The following is a 14430-nucleotide window of genomic DNA, read 5'->3' on the forward strand; positions in this document are numbered from 1 at the left end:
CCAAATTGTAACACAGCCAACGGCAGGCCATCAGGAGGCAGCACGAAGGACGCCGAGCAACGAGCACGCCAGCCGACTGCCGTTCGTGTCCTGGCGGTGTTGGCCGAGTTCGTTCGAATCCGGGCACGACTCGGCAGCTATTGTGCTGCGGCCGCAGCAACAGTTTTGTTTGAAACGTCAACACGTGCGGTAGTCCTGCTGGTCCTCTTGCTGCTCCTGGCAGGCTCCTTGGCAGTCCTCTTCGGCCAGTCGTAGAACCGCGTAGAACCGTCGCGTGTTGCTCAGAGTTTTAGCGCGAATTTTCGTTGCAAGTGCAAAGGCACGGGCACTGGCCAGCCCAGTCCCACTCAAGTGTTGTCCATCAAGAATTGTATACATTAAATTTAGCACTTGATTTTTGTTGTTTTTGTTTCGTGTTGCGCCGCACCTAATCCCCGCCAGAAATCCACAAAGAGAACAAACGAGCAGCGCCCACCGAACAGGCCATCAAATTAATCAAATTAAAAGGTAAAGCCAATGAAATACCACGGGAACGGGCACGGAAACTGGGAATGGGAAACCTAATGAGCGAGCGTTAGGGGGGGGTTTTGCAGGAGGGATTTTTGTCAAAATCAAATTGCAACCGCAGACGAAACTCGCTCCACAACGCGAATCAAAGCATAGCGAAGCCCCCAAATCAACGTAATTTGTTCTCATTATAATCTAACAAGCCAACAGAGTCAGAAGTAGAAGCAGAAGCAGAAGCAGAGTCAGAGTCAGAACCAGAGCGCACATTACACCCAGACCACACCACTAAACACCATTCCACACCACACCACACACACACATAGCAACACATTGGTGTTGCCTGGTAATTTTCATTAGCCAACTCCGCCAATAGCTTCCTTCCACCCACCCACAGAGGCTACAGCCACTCCAGTGCTCCAACTGGGGGAATGCGAACAGGAACCAAAGACAAAGCCAGCCAGTTTGTTGACTAATCGTTTCTCGATTGCATTTTAAATGCCAACTTCGAGCGCCGGAAACGGAAGTGCATTCAAGCAGGGGTGCAGGAGCAAAGTGGGGGAGCGGGAGAATGCCTTTTCGTCGAACAATCCAACAATCGTACAATCCAAATCCTTACACAGTAATACTTATGTCCTTACAGCACTGTGGCAGCTCCCAGTGATTTTTCCCTGACAATCAATATTTCATATTAACTTGCATTTTAAGTGGATGGGAAATTGGCAGCAAATCGCAGTAAAACTTTGATGCAAAACTCTGAAATGTGTGTGTGTGTGTGTGTGTGTGTGTGTGTGCAAGCGACAACAGAAAAATTAAACCCTACCCTTCGGATTTCCCCCCTTAAGATTTTGCCTTGGGAATGCCAAGAATTGATTTTGATCTCTGCGTGAGTTTCCACCTGAAGATTCCCTTGAAAAATTGTTGAAAATTAATTGTGTTATTGTGTCAATTGGTGAATACAAATATCCATCATTAGGTGCCTGCAATCAGCAGACGTTCAACCGGGAGGGGCGATAAGCCTTTAATTATAAAATAATAGTTTTAATCAAATATACTGCAAAAATAAAAATATACTGCGGACGGGACTCGGGACTTCCTCTGACAGTCCGTCGATAAGAGGCACTGGAAACAATTCCATTGACGGCAATTATTGTTTAATTGATGCGGATTAGTCCGCGAGGCGCAATTGTAATCATTTCCCCTGCGGCTCCCCCCCCCCCCCCCCCCCAAAACAAAAAAAAAAAAAAAAAAAGGAGAGGCAAAAAAAAAATTTATTTGAAAAAAAAAATATATAAAAATTTTTTTATAAAAAAAAACCNCAATTTTTGGACAAACAACAAACAGTTTTCCGTAGCCACCCACATGGTACTTCCTCGTATATAATATTTTTGTGGATGCAAAATGAAAAGTGGAAGGAGAAAATGGCACAAATATTTACCAGCAATTTTCCCTGAACGGCGACGCCATCAACATCATCAGGCAGGCGGCTGGCTGTCGACAATAAAATCATTCTGGCAATTTATTTGCCGAGTTTTTTCTGCTCTTGCTGTTTGCCATTTTTTTCGAGTAGCCAAAAAACAGCCAAACAAAACGAAATTAATAAAAAGATTTTTTCCATACGAAAAAAATCTCCAGCGCACATGTGGGAAAGAGTTTTCTGCCTGTCGGGACGCTCCGACTCAGGCTGCATTCGGGTCCTGGCACTGGCTCTGCTTGCTGGTGCTCCTTTTTGGCCGTCACCAATCAAGCTTCACTTCATTCATTTCCAATCCGTTTAATTGTATACAGATTAGACAGTTTAAAGTGTTCCCCCAGACTGGTTTCGTTTCGCCAAGTCCCGACCAAGTGTTCCATGAGCCAAACGAAATGCTTTTGGTTAGTTCTGGCTAAAATAATGATCGCTTTGAATAAACACCTTTACACTTTGAGTAATCTTTGTAAACAAAAGAGCCGAATGCCCGATAGATTACTTCTTTCATTAATTTCTAAGACTGAATTTATGGAATTTATTTTGGGCAAACAAATAATATTGGAAAGTGCTCAAAAAAGTTGATAAATTTATAAATTTGTATCAGAAAATATTCAAATAAAATCAAATTGTTTATTTCGTGCCTTAAACATTTCTAACAACTGGTTTCCTCTTGAATCTCTGACTGATATTCGGCAGTTTTAGGGGATTTATGGACTAAACTATGGGAATTTATGGGAAGAGAACATTTTTAATAAGCCTAAAAGGCTGGAATCCTGATCATAAGTAGCTTAAATGCAGCAACGGTTTTTCAGAAATGTTTTCCCTTTACATTTTACCTAAAATCTGCTCCAGAAATAGTTGGATAGTTTCTCTATTCTCTATTTGCTTCACAAATATTTATTGATTTATTATTTGAAATAAATCGAGTGTCAAACGTGCTAAACTGTGACCCAGCTTGGGCTCTACTGAGCATTACATTTCAAGGCCTTCAGTTTGCAAACTTTTTTATTTATTTATTGACTTAGAGAGTTGACTTCTGCTTTTCAAAACCAAAATATTTGAATTTTATTTAATTGATCGGTATTTGTTTGAATTTCCAATGGTGCCAGGAAAAATGTTTGTGAATTATTGAACTAAAAATAATTAAATATAAAATCGGATTTGATTAACTAAATTAAACTGAAATGTGTCAGTTTGTACTTTTATTTATGTATATATATTAATTAAAAAATGCATCAATTTCAAAGTTCTCTTTAACTCGAATTAATTCTCTAGTGAAATTCGTGTTAATGTTTAGCCTTTTGCTGTGAAAAATCTCTCAGCACCCAAAAGATTTCCATTGAATGGAAAGGCAAAACAATTGATTTGACAAACTCAAATGGGGAAGCCTGTACCTCAATTGGGGGGCGCAAATTGCAACGTGCCACGACCCAAAGCTCTGCTAGTTTGTTTCGCCCCCGTCTATTAACCATTTTATCCGCTCTCACTTCACTCCCTGCTCCCTTTCGTCCTGTGTCTTGTTCGCCCATTGCGTGTTCATGACGCAACATTTGCGGTTGTTTATGCTTTTGAGGTCGCATTTCGTGGTTAGCCAATTGTTATGCGCATTTTGTTTAATTGCACACACACGCACAGGCACGCACACAGTGTCGTGTGTGTCGGTGTGTCGGTGTGTCGGTGTGTCGTGTGTGTCGTATGGTGTGGTGACATCGCCCATCGTCCTGCTCCGTTTAGGTGTTAATATTTCAATTAGCAGCCGTTTATGTTTACGTAGCCCGCGCGTGGAATGTAATGCTCCCATGTAATGCTCCACGCAACTGTTACGCCGAAAGTCGTAACGAAACGTAATACGCCTGGACATGCCACAACAGCAGCATGTGTGGCAAGTTGCCTCGTGGCTTTGTGTGTGTCTAATGTTCCGACTAAGTTTTACAACTGATTGCGCGGCTGAGCAGGCACTTAACTGGGCTCAGATTGAAGCCAGATTTGTGTTATGATTGCGGGACACACGACCTTAAGTCTGATGAAAGGCAACGCCAGATGATACAAGGATTTCAGCTATCTTCCATGCACCTATCAATCCATTTTGGATGCCATTAAGTGGATGCCAAGCCTAGATCTAGCTGGGGGTCCACAACTCCCATTTCCCCTGGCAATGAAATGCAATTGAAAAATAATGCCAGGCCACAATGGTGTGAAGTGTGCACAAACAGTGAGAGAGAGAGAGAGAGAGAGAGAGTGAGAGTGAACGTAAATGTCAAAGGATAATAAATCAATTGGGGGCAATGCCTTAGGCCTGTCATCTGTATAGATTTAAAAACATTTGCTTATCATTTTTTTGGTGGTTGTTGATGAGTCGCAGTGGCAGCGGCGCTGCTGAAATGTTTCAATAATGAATATGCAACAGTAAATGGCCGACGACACAGCTGTGGGTGCACGGAGGGGTCGCTAACGCCATCGCTATCTCTCTCAGTCTCGATCTGCTTTTTTTGAACATTTTAATATGCATGGCAGGGCCCGACACATTGCAGAAATGAAAAGAACAAAGGGAAAGTGCAGGGGGGGAAAACGAAAAGAAAAACCGCCAGCGGCAAACGAAATAAATTTGTCAGCCATTGCAATATTCTTTTGGGCCGCAAATGAAACTCTGAAATGGCTCTGGACGTGGGCACTCCAGCAGCTCCAGCGTGGCTCTCTGGCTCTCTGGCTCTGTGGGATCTGGGATCTGGTCAATAAATAAATATGCAAAAGTAAGCATATACATATGCAAAATACATCAGGCAAAACCTACGAATACAGCTACAAATGTGTCTGTCTGTGTCTGTGGCCCTGTGTGTCGATTCGCTGGAAATTGTGCATGAAAAATATGAAAAGACATTTTCGGTTAACGTTGCCCCGCAACCAGGACAGCGGCGCTCCCTTGCTCACTTGCTCCCTTGCTGCCTTCCGTTCTTTCTCTCAACTGACAATAAATGGGAGGAGGAATGCGGGAATGGGGGTTGCGAGAGAGTCGGATGTGGCAGCGTGCTGGGAGCTGCAGGAACCCAAACAGCTGCAGCAATGCCAATAAAATTTATTTAAAGCAAATTAACAATTCAATGGCCTGCGAATGATTTGTGTGCTGGAAAGATCAGTCCAGTAGACGATCCTCACCATGCCCCATAAAGCCACCAACAATTTTGTACTGCTGTTCCTGCTGTTCCTGCTGCTCCTGCTGCTCCTTTTCCATTTGATCTGCAACTGATGATAGCTAAACATTCATTTAAAACTCCTTTGGACAGACAGGACAGTCTGCCTTCTCTGGCAATTAACTTTTAAGCATTGAGCTCAAAAAGCATTCGACAACAATGGCATGCAGATATGTATGTACTTGGATTATTCAATTCGAGAGGCGCCTTATCTGGAAATTCACTCTCGTCCTCTCCGCACTTGGGGCATTTGTCACACATTTTACTTGCCACATTTGCCACACACAACACTTTATTTTCTTTCCTTTCCTTTTATTTTACTTTATTTCACTTTATTTCATTTTGTTTCATTTGAAATATTAATAAGTCGATGCCAGGGTTTTATTTTGCCTACTGTCTGGCTCTCTGCTTCTGTACTTGTGGCTGCCACAGCAAAATGCATTTAAGATTGAAAGTCTTGGGCCCACTTTTTGCAGCATTTATTCATAAATAATTGAGCAATTGCTGCCGAGTGGCATGCCTCAAATGGGGGAGCCTAACTTCTCAAGGATCATCTTATTTGGCAAACTTTATTTCCATATCAAGTGCCGGAAATTCGTTCCTCCCCCGATGGCTTCATTAGCTTCGATCGAGTATTTGGTGCTTTAGGGGCATTGGGGGAAATTTTCAATTACGCTCATGACATGACATAAAACCTAAATTAAGGCAAAATGTCTAAAGCGAACACAAACAGATTCAGCGGTGTGTGTGGGGCCATGGGCCATGGGCCTGAGCCTGACTGGCGAGTGTAACGCTTGATTTGCTCTGACATAAGTGGCGGCGACTCCTGACTTCTGCCTGCTGCTCCCTTCTGCCGCTGCTGGTTGCCTTATTGTTACGCCTACAACGAAACCATTTCGAGGCATTACTGGCATTCAACATTCGCCATTTGCCATTTGGCTCGGCTGCTCCAGCTCCAGCTCCGGTTCCTGCTGCTGCTGCTGCTGCTGCTGCGGCTGTAGGATTTTATACCCCGTAGTCGTATACAGAAAGGGTATATGGAAGCAGCAGCAAGGGCAAGCATTTGCCGGGTCAATTAGTCACATTTTGCACTCCTTCTATAAGCCACAGGGTAGCCGCTGTATCCATATCATGCTGCAGCCCTTCCCTACTTATTCTGGCTCATTCCATTCATATGTGTGTGCCGCTCCCTTTCCCTGTTGCTCTCTGCCTGTCGTGAGTGTGTTGGACAACAGCGACGAGTGCATGTTAAGTGCCTTATTATCCTGTTTATGTAACCGTGCAGTTTTGTCCGGACATGGGACTCCAGAGGCAGAGCCTCCCTCCCCCTAACCCTCCCTCTCCCCCCTGGACACATGTTGTATGCTTCGCCCATGTGTTTGTGTTTCATGTTTTATTCAGGCCTAGTTTACAAATTGTCGCAACGTGGAACGTGGTACGTGGCGACAAAATGAATATTTTGAATACAAATAACTTAAAGTGGACTCAACAAATAATCAACAAAAAATTCGAACAAAAGAAAAATATCCCCACACACCACCCCAAACCGATGATGACGCTGATGAAGACTTGTTGCCGGGGCCTCCTTTTGTCCCCTGGCTGCTTATTGTGGAATGAGCAGCGTTACCAGAGCGCCAAATACTTCCATTGATTGACCAGACAGCATTTTCAAGTTCAGTGGCAGGGCCAAAAAGCACCAAAAAAAGACAGAATAGGCCAAAAGGCAGACCAGGGCCAAATGCACAAGAAGCCCCACAAGGAATGCAAATTTCATTGATTTTTTTCAAGGATCTTTCAGTTGATTTTTAGTTGATTTTTCTATGGATCCTTCAGTTGATTATTTAGTTGATTTTTCTATGCATCTGTATGGATCGAAATCGCCTCCCTTTCTCTTCGTTTCTTAAAGTAGAATTTCCTCTTTGAGTGGTGAAAAGTTTGGACTTGATGAAGTTCCAAGTGCCAGCTCCCATTCGCTTCGATTCGTTTGCATTCGGTTGGGTGTGTTCCACCTTCTGAGTGTATTTATCATTTTACTTGCACACACACACACACACACACACACACACAGAGAGCGGAGCCAGAGGCTAGAGGCCCCTTGGACAGGAGCTGCATTCCACTCCACTTCAGGCAGGACTCGCACTCGCCTGGCACTTTAGAGCGGGCTAATTACAAAAAGTGAAAACACAATTCATTTTGCTTGTGGTTTATGTGTTTTCTTTGCTGCCACCATCCACTCCCCCCTGCTGCAACTCCCCACCCACCTTGCAGCGTTATAAAAATGTTTATGGCTGACGTTTGTTGCCATAAAAATGCGAAGTTGCCCGTCCACTGGGATGGGTGGTGGGCAGTGGGGGAATGCGATTACTTGACGACCAAAAAGGTCACTCAGCCGTGGCCATCGCCTGCCATTGTTGTGCCGTGTCCTTGTACGGGGAGAGGGGGAAAAATACCACTACTCCAGCCAGTAGCCAGGACCTGGAGTGCCTCACCCTGCCTGCCTGAGTGTCCTGTGTGTGTGTGTGTGTGTGTGTGTGTGTGTGTGTTTGTTCCCGCCGTATTTATGGCATTGTGTTTGTTAATAACATTTGCAGCGTCGAGTGCATTCCATCTCTGACGTAATGCCCTCCCCCAAACGGGGGCCAAAAGGTCTCCGGCTGACTGGCTCCCAGCTGCTGGTATTGGTAATACAAATGTCCTAATACCCTGTAGCTGCATGTATGCCTAGCAGATGGATGCAGCAAGTCCGAGTCTAAGCCATTGGATTATTTTGATAGAAATAAGTGACTGAATTCTGATGATTGCTGGCTGCAGATAAAAGAGTGAATGTGGATTTATATTATATTATCCGAAATGTTAGCAGTCACTGGGTGTCCTGCCACAGGGTGTCCTGCAGGTGCTCGCCGAGCAACGGTGCAGCAACTTGACTTTGCTTTGTTTTTCTAATTAATTTAAATCTACCCCTTGGGGCACCGTTCCTCCGTATCTCTGGAGCAGCTTTATCCAGCGCTCACTCATGTTCTACTGCTCTCTCATCACCCCTCTCTCTCTCGCTCTCTCTCCCTGTTTGGTTTTCTTTTGCAGTACTTGGCCGTGCAATTACGCAGAATGCCGTTTGCCTTTTAAGTTTCAACGCTCGCATTGTTACCCGGCAACGGCTTGCAGACAGCAGGCAGCAGGCAGCAGGCACAGTGGAAAAACTGACGCTAAACAGGAGGCACACAGGAGAGTCTCCATCCTCAGCCTCATCCGCATCCACATCCACATCCACATACAGTTCGAGTTCCAGTTGCAATTGCAGTGGCAGTGCCAGTGCCACTGACAGTGGCAGTAAGTTACTGTGCAACTTTTGCCGGAATCCCGTTGGCGCTGTCGTTGTTGTCGCATAACTCAAAGCTGATGAAATATGGAGCTGCTTCAGGTACTCTGCTGCACGCTCCTCCTGCTCCTCGCCCGAATGCAAGGTAAGTCGAAATTGCCGCCAGCGGCAAAGCGGCAAGTGGCAGCCAGCAGCTGCCATCTGCCTGCATGAAACGAAACGGAAATTGTACACGATAGTTGTCCAATCGTTATGTTATTTTCAGCTTTAACCATATCGATAAGTTATCGATAAACATGCTAACCATCGATTAATGATCTTAAGTTTGTTTTGCATAAACATAAGTATTTCAGTTAATTTTTAAGATATTTAACAATTCAAATTAATCGGTCTGTTATCGACTTATTATCGAGTTCTTGTAATCGCTTTGTTTTCGATATTGAATCGTTTTTTATTGATTTTTTGCTGATTTTTTATGAGTTTTCCAAGAACTTCCTAATCGATTTGCCATCGATTTTGTTATCGATATTGTTATCGTCGATTTATCGCATTACATATTGCATTTTTGTCGCCAACACAAGCCTGAGCTGAGTCATGTACTTCGCTGTCATCGCTGGCTTTGATCTAGTCAAAAATTGAATAATTTCCTCCCCCGCCCCCTAACATGCACCTCGTAATACCATCAACCCCCGTGCCACCGTGCTACCTGCACTTTGGGGTCAGTGTCAACCGTGTCAACGATATGCGATATGCAAATTTCCTGCACATCAACGCGACACGAGAGCTTGCATAACTTTGCAACACCAATGGCAACACGGAACAACATGAACAACAACAGCAACAACAAAAACAAAAGCAACAGGAACAGGAACAACAGCAACAGCAACAGCAAGTTGAGCAAACAACAAGCGGAACAACAGCAACAACGTCCAGCTGCAACAACGACAGCCCAACGACAGTGCAACATCGAGTAGGAGGTTGCACCGTTGCCCATCTCTCACCCTGATAAGGGGCAAGTACCCTTGTGCTTTGCTGGGGCTACTTTGCTGACTGTCTTATCAATGCCACAGATCTGTCACCATAAATTTAACATTAATTACGAAATGGTAACCCTGGTGACCCTGGCCAGGTCCCTGTACAGCCACTGGCAACCCTGCACTGGAAGGCAGGCGCTGAGCTTCACTGCTAGATAATGAGCAACAGAATAAATAAATAAATTGCAGTCAAGAGAGAAAGAGAGAGAGAGAGAGAGAGAGAGAGAGAGAGTGAGTAGGGGAAGCAGAAGCAGCACCAGGAGAAGCCTCAAATTACCAGAAACGGATGCAAGTGACCAAAAAGTTTGCACATTAATCGGAGGCTACTTAGGCCCAACTTTAGTCCGGAATAAGCCAAGGAGATGAGATGGCAAGGGCTGGAGGTAAGGGCAGGCGAAGAGACAGGGAAAGGGGCAAAGCAGAGGCAGTGGCAGGGCCAGCGGCAGCGGCAGAGACAGAGGCGAGGAAAGTGCATGGGTAATGAGCCACAGCCCTGAGTCCTGTGCCCTGTGCCCTGTGCCCAGAGCCCTGAGCCGAAGCCAATGAAACGATGGCCAATCGATAGATGCAAATAGACAAAAGTTTTTCGGAATTTCCAGACATTTATTCCACTTCAAATTTGATCAAATTGTAATGAAATAAAACAGACTAAAACAGAAATGTGGAAACCAACATTTTTGTTGATTTTTGTTGCAATTTCAATTGAAAATCTCAGTCCAAAAGTGCTATGCGATAATTAATTGAAGAGTGTAGCAGCGTGCGAGCTATGAGATATGTTAGTTAGGTTTTTTTTTACTGGCACTGAAGACAATCCCCACAGCAGCACTTTCGCTGCCCGCAAGCACACACACACACACAACCACACACAGACAACCACACACACACTCATGAATGTTTCAACTTCTAAACATTTACTCGCAGCGCCATTTGGCAGAGGCATTTGGCTCCAGCGCCGCAAACTATGCAACGTCTGCGAGCACTCACAGCAGCACGACTTTAAAGACAGCCGCTTACATATGCCTGCGTGTATTTATATACATACATATATACATATATACATATGTATTTGTCCAAATATATAGCTGGAAACATTTCTAGCTGAGAGCTTCAGGGGCACAGAGAACAGGTCGAAAAAAAGGCACGAGAAATGCTCGAAAAACGAAAATATCATGAAGATGAAGCTGAAGCTGAGGAGTAGAAAAAAAGCGAGAGAGAGAGAGAGAGCGAGGAGAAAGAAATGTTCATGCAATAAATTCACGTTGAAATTTTGCAATAGTTGCGTCTAGGAGTTGCAGCAGTAAACGGTGGGGGCAGGGGCAGGGGCAGGGGCAGAGCAAGAAATAAAACAGGCAACAGTGCGGCAGGCCCACCCTGCCACCCCATTGAGTTGAGTGGCTTCTGCCACCGGTACCTGCTGCTGCTTAATTTTGCAGAGCCTCCTTCGCTTAAGTAAACTTTGCACCTAAAGGAGGTTGGGTAGGGAGAGGCTGCAACGTTGCCAGGTGGAGCTGGAGGCCCGGACCGGGCCTGGGCATGGGTCTGGCCAGCGATAAGCAGGCCGCCGCCGCCGCCGCTTGCTGCTCGCTGCACAATTTTTGTTTGCCCCATTCGATTAAACTAAACATAAATTTCATGGACGATAAATCAGCCGTGAGCGCTGGGACAGTTCCAGGTGCAGCTTGCAGCTTGCAACTTGCAACTTGCAACTTAGCCCTCCACCCCCTCGCGGCACGTGTGGGAAATCAAAAGAGTACGAGAGAAGGGCAAGAGCCGGAGTCCAGAGTCCAGAGTCTGTGTAGAAGCTACTCTCCATGGCTTAACAAATGAGTTTCCACTCACCGAAAAATGCACTAAGTAATCCTCTTCGTGGGGTCAAGATTTACATTCAGCCATCGCTCTCCCTGGCAAACGCGAAATTTAAAGAATCATTTCAGAAATATGATTTTGGACAGCTCTCAGGCTGCCAGGCTGCCAGGCTGTTGTTCGTGTTGGAAACAAATAACAAAAAATTCCAAACTGAAAATGGAATACAAATCGGGGGTAGGGTAGGTAGCTCATGCTCTTACAGTGCGTTTCGTGTGTATAGCAACGCCAACACCACTCCCCTTTTGATTAAGCGAAGTGATCAAATGAAGAACTTTCATCTAGCCATCGAGTTGTTTCGTTTCCTTTTTTTTGGCACGCTTTAAAAACGATTTTAGAGCCCGCTGAACATTTGGTGGTGGCATTTTCCATTTGTTTTGGGTTTTGGGTTTTGGGTTTGAGTTTCGTTGTTCGTTGGAGTTCCTGTTTTTATTTTTTCCACACATAAATATGGCCAAAAAATAGTTTTTGCTTTTAGTGTTTGCTTACCTTTTGTTACCCTCCTCTGTCCGCCGCGTCTCCGCCTTCGCTCTGTCTCTGTCTCTGGCCCACTCGTCGGCTACGTAATGTGGCACGTAGCTAACAAACATGGCTGCTTTTCGGAAGAGGTGTGTGTGTGTGTGTGTGTGTGTAGTTGTTGCAGCACACTTGCTGTGCTGTTGTTGCTTTTGTGTGCAGCTTCCGGTTGGAAATCTTCAGCTGTGGCTGCGGTGCTGGGGAGGCTGCACTGACCGTAAGAACAACACTGTGTGTGTGTCTGTGTTAATGCCAAATTAAGTTGCTGCACGTCGGAGCATGCATGAATGGCAGCCCAGCCCAGGCCAACCCACATCCAAGCCCACAAAAAAAGAGCGAGTCGAAGGAGCAGCCAAGTCAAGCCTCTACGCAGGCCTCTAATCCCAAAAACATTAAACTGCCCCGCGCGTTAGGGCATTGATTTTCGCTTTCCTATGCACACCACACACACCGCACACCCCTCTCTGGCACTCAGATACAGTGGCTACAGCTATAGAGAGAGAGAGAGAGACTGGCTACTGGCCACAGGATTTTGGGAAGACTTCCTGCCATCATCATCTGCTGTTGGCTCTTGGCTGTTGGCTCCTCGTTTATGCTTTTGTGCAAATGAAAATTCAATTTGAAATGGAAATTATATCTACTTTTTCTTCAGTTATTTTTTCATTGTTGTTTTGTCGGTTTGTTTGTCGTTTCAGAGAGCGAGGAAGGCTGGGAGAGTCGAGTGCTGCATTTTGGAAATCGTTTCGCATTCAAACAGCAGATGGAAATATGATTGCCAAACTGTTTTGCCCACACACACACACACACACACACTGGCAGTATTGTAAAATGAAGGCAACAGTGTGCTCGGTTTCAATTTCTGGGAATGCCTCAGAGTCAGGGCAAAGGCGAAAGCAAAGCGCCACAAGATACACATCGGCAGCAATTGGAGCGATGGCTTATTCATTGAGTTAATCAGACAGCGTGAAAGATAGAGCAGAATGATGGAGAGTGAACAGAGAGAGAGAGAGAGTGAGAGCTGGAGTGTCTGTGTGTGTTTGTGTGTTCTCATGCATGGCCAATAATCCTCAGCAAATGGAGACATAAAACAATGGAGGAGAGGCCAAAGGAGGAGTAAAATAAGAGGAGGGGCGTAGCTGGAGAAGGAGCAAGAGCAGAGCATAACATAATTTCCAGCACTTAACCATGGCCAACTGTTGTCCCATTTCCATTTCCTGTGCCCCATGCCCACATGCCATGCCCTGACCTACTCTGCTCCCAGCCGCCCTGCCTGTTGCCCCTTGGCTTGCCCTCCTCCCTGCTGCTCCTCCCGCCCGGAGCTGGGGTCATGCATTTTTCCGCTTCGCTTGTTTTCAAACTGATTTCAATCTGCTTCTGCTTCTGCTTCTGCTTCTGCTGTCTTTCGATCTTCCTTCCTGCCCTGCTCAGCCTTCGCCCTGGATGCCACACTTCACTTCACTTCATGCCACATCCGTTGCAGCCGCAGCAGCAACATTTTGGCCGTTTCATTGTTTCGCTGTTGCCAAAAGTCGTCAACGGATTTGCTGTTGTTTTTTTGTTTCTTCTGTTTTTGTTGTCATCAACATCACTGGCCACTGGCCACTGGCCACTTTCTCTCTCTTGTGGCATTTCGCTTTCGATTTGTGAAAAGAAAAAGGAGTGGGGCCACACCCTGCCACGTGCCGCTGATGAAGGGCGTCATTTCGAGTGCCGTTTGAATATTTTTTGATTTGTGCTGCTATTTGTGAGTGAATGTGAATGTGAATGTGAATGCATTCGACTGTCGATAGTGGGCACTCGCAGCATGCCACACAAATGTCACGATCCATGACCCCCAGTCCGCCCAGTCAGCTCCTCTAATTGCAATAATTGTTCATTTCAGCTGCGGTGCCCCTTGGCTCCTGTCTCCTGTCTCCTGTCTCCTGTCTTTCCCTCTCCGCCCATCAGCATTTCTTGGCCCTTTTTTTTTGTTCCTTAGTTGCTTTCTTCTTTTTTCGCCTTTTCTCTTTCTTTCTTCTCGGTTTGAACAATGAAAATTAGCAGTAGAAAATAATCAAGTGCAGTTTTAATTTTGCACAATGCCCCGCGCGCGCCATCTTCAAATGATTTGCCTCTCCCGCTGCTCCTGCCCCTGCCAGTGGCTCTGATCTGCACTCCCCACAGCCTCATTCCCCTCCCCTTCTCCTAGCTGCTTCATCATCTTCTCATTCCCATTCTCTCTCATTCCGCCGAAACAAAGGCAACTGCAGAGACAAAGGCTCGCCAGGACTGCCGCTGCCGATTCTTTCTTTCTCCTTTTTGTTATTTTCTTTTCTTTCTTTTCATGCCACTGAATCCTTTCTGCTTTGCCCCCCACCATTACCAGCTTCTACAATTTTTTTGTGTGTTTTTTAATGTTTTTTTTTAGGTTTTTATTGTGTCTCTGTGTGGGTCCAGTGCGGTCACAAATAATTGGCCCGATGCCGCTTTGACGTTTAAATTTTATTGAATGGCAGCTGCAATTGGCAGTTCAGAGTCTCCCTCTCTGTCTGTCTCTTC

The 14430-nt window shown here is 45.5% G+C and overlaps 1 protein-coding gene across 1 annotated transcript in view; it reads left to right on the forward strand.

Moving 5' to 3' along the window:
* Positions 1 to 205: 205 nt before the first annotated feature.
* LOC117580784 (carbonic anhydrase-related protein 10) overlaps positions 206 to 14430 on the forward strand; it is a 43921-nt gene continuing 29696 nt past the window's right edge. The window contains exons 1-2 of the mRNA XM_034267479.1: positions 206 to 507; positions 8245 to 8624. Of these exons, the coding sequence (XP_034123370.1) occupies positions 8567 to 8624 (58 nt within the window). The 5' untranslated portion in view covers positions 206 to 507; positions 8245 to 8566. The remainder of the gene's footprint in view (positions 508 to 8244; positions 8625 to 14430) is intronic.

This window comes from Drosophila guanche, unplaced genomic scaffold, assembly GCF_900245975.1.
Source record: "Drosophila guanche unplaced genomic scaffold, DGUA_6, whole genome shotgun sequence".
Taxonomy (NCBI): Eukaryota; Metazoa; Arthropoda; class Insecta; order Diptera; family Drosophilidae; genus Drosophila; species Drosophila guanche.